General features: G+C 49.7%; 1 protein-coding gene across 1 annotated transcript in view; it reads right to left on the reverse strand.

Moving 5' to 3' along the window:
* Positions 1–219: 219 nt before the first annotated feature.
* LOC106942541 (excitatory amino acid transporter 1-like) overlaps positions 220–3094 on the reverse strand; it is a 22538-nt gene continuing 19663 nt past the window's right edge. Inside the window, exons 6-9 of the mRNA XM_015025860.1 lie at positions 1934–2214; positions 1627–1860; positions 830–1024; positions 220–749 (exon numbers count right to left, since the gene is read on the reverse strand). Coding sequence (XP_014881346.1) covers positions 611–749; positions 830–1024; positions 1627–1860; positions 1934–2214 — 849 coding nt within the window. The 3' untranslated portion in view covers positions 220–610. The remainder of the gene's footprint in view (positions 750–829; positions 1025–1626; positions 1861–1933; positions 2215–3094) is intronic.

Below are 3094 nucleotides of genomic sequence, written 5' to 3' on the forward strand. Positions count from 1 at the left end.
ACACTTCACGTATCGTCGCTTAGGGGGGCGATTTATGTGTAGTTGCGCCACTGATTAAGGTTGTCTGTTGCTCACACATTAATTCACATCCCCGTAAATATAAGAACCGGGAAGCTGTAGAAACATGAACTGAAGCTAATCCAGGTTCACCAGGAGTGGAAGTTTAGATTTTAGTTTATATTTTAGCTTCTCCCTCAGTGGTAAAAGTCTTCCCATCGTCCCGCCGTGAGCAGAACCTCCCTGAACTGGGCTCTGTCGGCCTCCAGCTGAAGGTCGCGCTGTTTCTCCAGTCGCCCCAGTTAGCCGAGCCGTTTCTCCAGTCGCCCCAGTTAGCCGAGCCGTTTCTCCAGTCGCCCCAGTTAGCCGAGCCGTTTCTGGTCCTGGTTTTCTAATTGGAATGATTAATTTGAGAACCTAATTATGTTTCTATGTTAAAACTCTAAAATATTCAATAAAGGGAAGATGTGGCACGAGGCTCCGGGGAGAAGGAGAAGTGTGTCAGTAGGTGCTGGAGGATGTGGAGCTGCCGTTGACCTTTAGAATGACCTTTGCAATGACCCCAGTGGAGCCCACCTGCTGCCCCAGTTGGTCGTGTTTACTGGGATTATACTCACAGGAACCAATCAACTGCAATGATGAGAGTGATGTCATCAGTAGGAAGTCCAACGGAGGTCAGTACGATCACCATGGTAACCAGGCCGGCCTGCGGGATGCCGGCGGCGCCGATACTGGCTGCCGTCGCTGTGATGCTTCCCAGTCAGGAGACAGAAACCAGTGAGTCTTACTGGTTGTTCTCTACAGAACCGTCGTCATGGTTACCCTTGTTTACCTGATGGTGATGATCTGGCCGAAGTTCATCTCCATGTTGTTGACCTGGGCGATGAAGATGGCTGCCAGCGCCTCGTACAGAGCCGTGCCGTCCATGTTGATGGTGGCGCCGACCGGCAGCACGAAGCGCGTGATCCGCTTGTCGATGCGGTTGTTCTCCTCCAGACACTTGAAGGTGACGGGCAGCGTGGCAGAGCTGGACGGCGACACGGACAGAACAGACGCTTCAGAGGAACTACGGTACCGACCGGACCCAGAACGCTGGTTCTGAGTCCGCCTGACGACCCGGACCGGGCTTCAAGAGTCACACAGACTCAGATCTCAGCTGGAAGTCAGTCTGAAAGTCTAGATGGTCTAGATTTCCAACTCTAGATCTGCAGTTTGTAAAGTTACAGACTCAATAATAATTCAGATCATTCAGGATGAAAACATGAAGGTTCATTTTTCAAAGTGACTTTTTTATCTCTTAATTCTCTGAACCAGCAGATGGAGAAGAAATTTAAAAAATATCAGAATTCATCCTGACATTTGGATGGAAACAAAGCTACCGGATGAGGCTAATGGATGAGGCTAACGGATTAGGCTAACGCTTTAGCTGAGGCTGAAGATAGAAGCTTCATTTGGACGACGGTGGTAGCAGGTTGTCCCTCTGTCGGTGGGTTGCCGGTTCGACTCCTGATCTGTCAATGTGTCTTTGGGCAGAACATTTCACTAGCGCCACCTGCTGGTGGTCAGAGGGCCCAGCAGGTGGCCTGGTGCTTGATGAGTGACTGGCAGAGAGAAGAAAACCTTCCTCACCTGGAAGATGTTCCCAAAGCCGTGACCAGAGCCTGTAGGAGCCCAGCGATGAAGATGAAGGGATTCTGTCGAGTGATGACGAAATACAGCGTGGGCAGAATGAGAACGCCGTGGATCAGCAGCCCGATGATGACGGTGATGGTGTACATGCCCAGCTGGCCGCCCATCTGTGTCAGGTCATCCATCTCCACGATCTTCCCTGCGATCAGAAACAGGATGCCGATGGGAGCGTACCTGCAAGGAGACGAAGACCAGAGTGACTGCAGGTCGACCGCTTCAGGTCCGGACCAGGAGAACAAAGATTTACCACATGATGATGGCCACCAGGCTCATGATGGCTTCATTCAGGCTGTCGAAGAAGTCTCTGAGGACCTGGCCCTGCTCCTTCATGTTGCCGATTATCAGACCGAAGCACATGGAGAAGACCACCAGGCCGAGAGCGTTGACCCCGTTCACCTGGCCAGGTATGGGGATCACCTCCTCCCTGGTGACCTCCATGACCTCCTGGGTGCCGTTGGTGGAGTTGAAGAGCGACTCGTTCACCGTGACCGTCACATGGACCTTCCTCTTTCCATATTTGGTCTTGAACTGTTGAGAGAGGAGAGTTTGAGTTCAATCAGTCAGGTCGGGTTCTCCTCCTTCACTGGGTCTCAGTCCAGCTGAGCTTCTTCAGGAAGTGAAGAACAGGAACAGGAAGTTCTCATCATGGCCAACCAGCCAACCAATCACGTCTCTCTGGATCAGAACCTCAGAGGATCGGCTGGTTGGATCTACAGAACACACCTGAAGGATTTAGCAGACGCTAACGGTATTTAGCTGAAGCTAATGCTAAAGCTCTTACTTCAGCCATGTTGATACCCACCATGTGTCAATGACTGAACATGTGTTCTTTATCGCCCTCCACAGGTCAGATCCGACATTACACCAGGCTGTAAAGGTCGGGAAGGGTTTTTTCTAAACTTTCAGTTGTTGAGTTTTGCTAGCTCTACTAATTTAGCCTAATTGATCGTAGACATCAGGACACCAGCAGTTCAAACTGTAAACCGTCAGCAGTGATGCATTCTGGGTACAGAATAAACGTCATTTGCTGCATCACAAACAGTGAAGTTATACTTTATATGGAAAAATTAATTTAGTGGCTCTAAATGTTTTTAAAGTTAGCTAACGCGCTACACGTGCTTTTAGCGGATCAGCAGACGTTTTCCTGCCACTGACATTATGGATGATTTTCATTTTACCTTTAGCTGCTTTTTCACTCAGTTTCAGTTCAAATGAACAAATCGTTCAGCAAACAGCGTCTATCAGTCACGTTAGTTACTGCATATCAGCAGGCACGTGCAGAGGGGGGGGCTGAAGGGGCCTGAGCACCTGCCCCTTTTGCTCCTTGCCCCCAGCCTTTTGGTCCATTTTATTTTGTTTTTTGTATTATCATTTCCTAAGCCCTCTTCTGACACATAATAACATGTAC

This window comes from Poecilia latipinna, unplaced genomic scaffold (genome assembly GCF_001443285.1).
Source record: "Poecilia latipinna isolate Pla-1442-1.1 unplaced genomic scaffold, P_latipinna-1.0 Scaffold4364, whole genome shotgun sequence".
Taxonomy (NCBI): domain Eukaryota; kingdom Metazoa; phylum Chordata; class Actinopteri; order Cyprinodontiformes; family Poeciliidae; genus Poecilia; species Poecilia latipinna.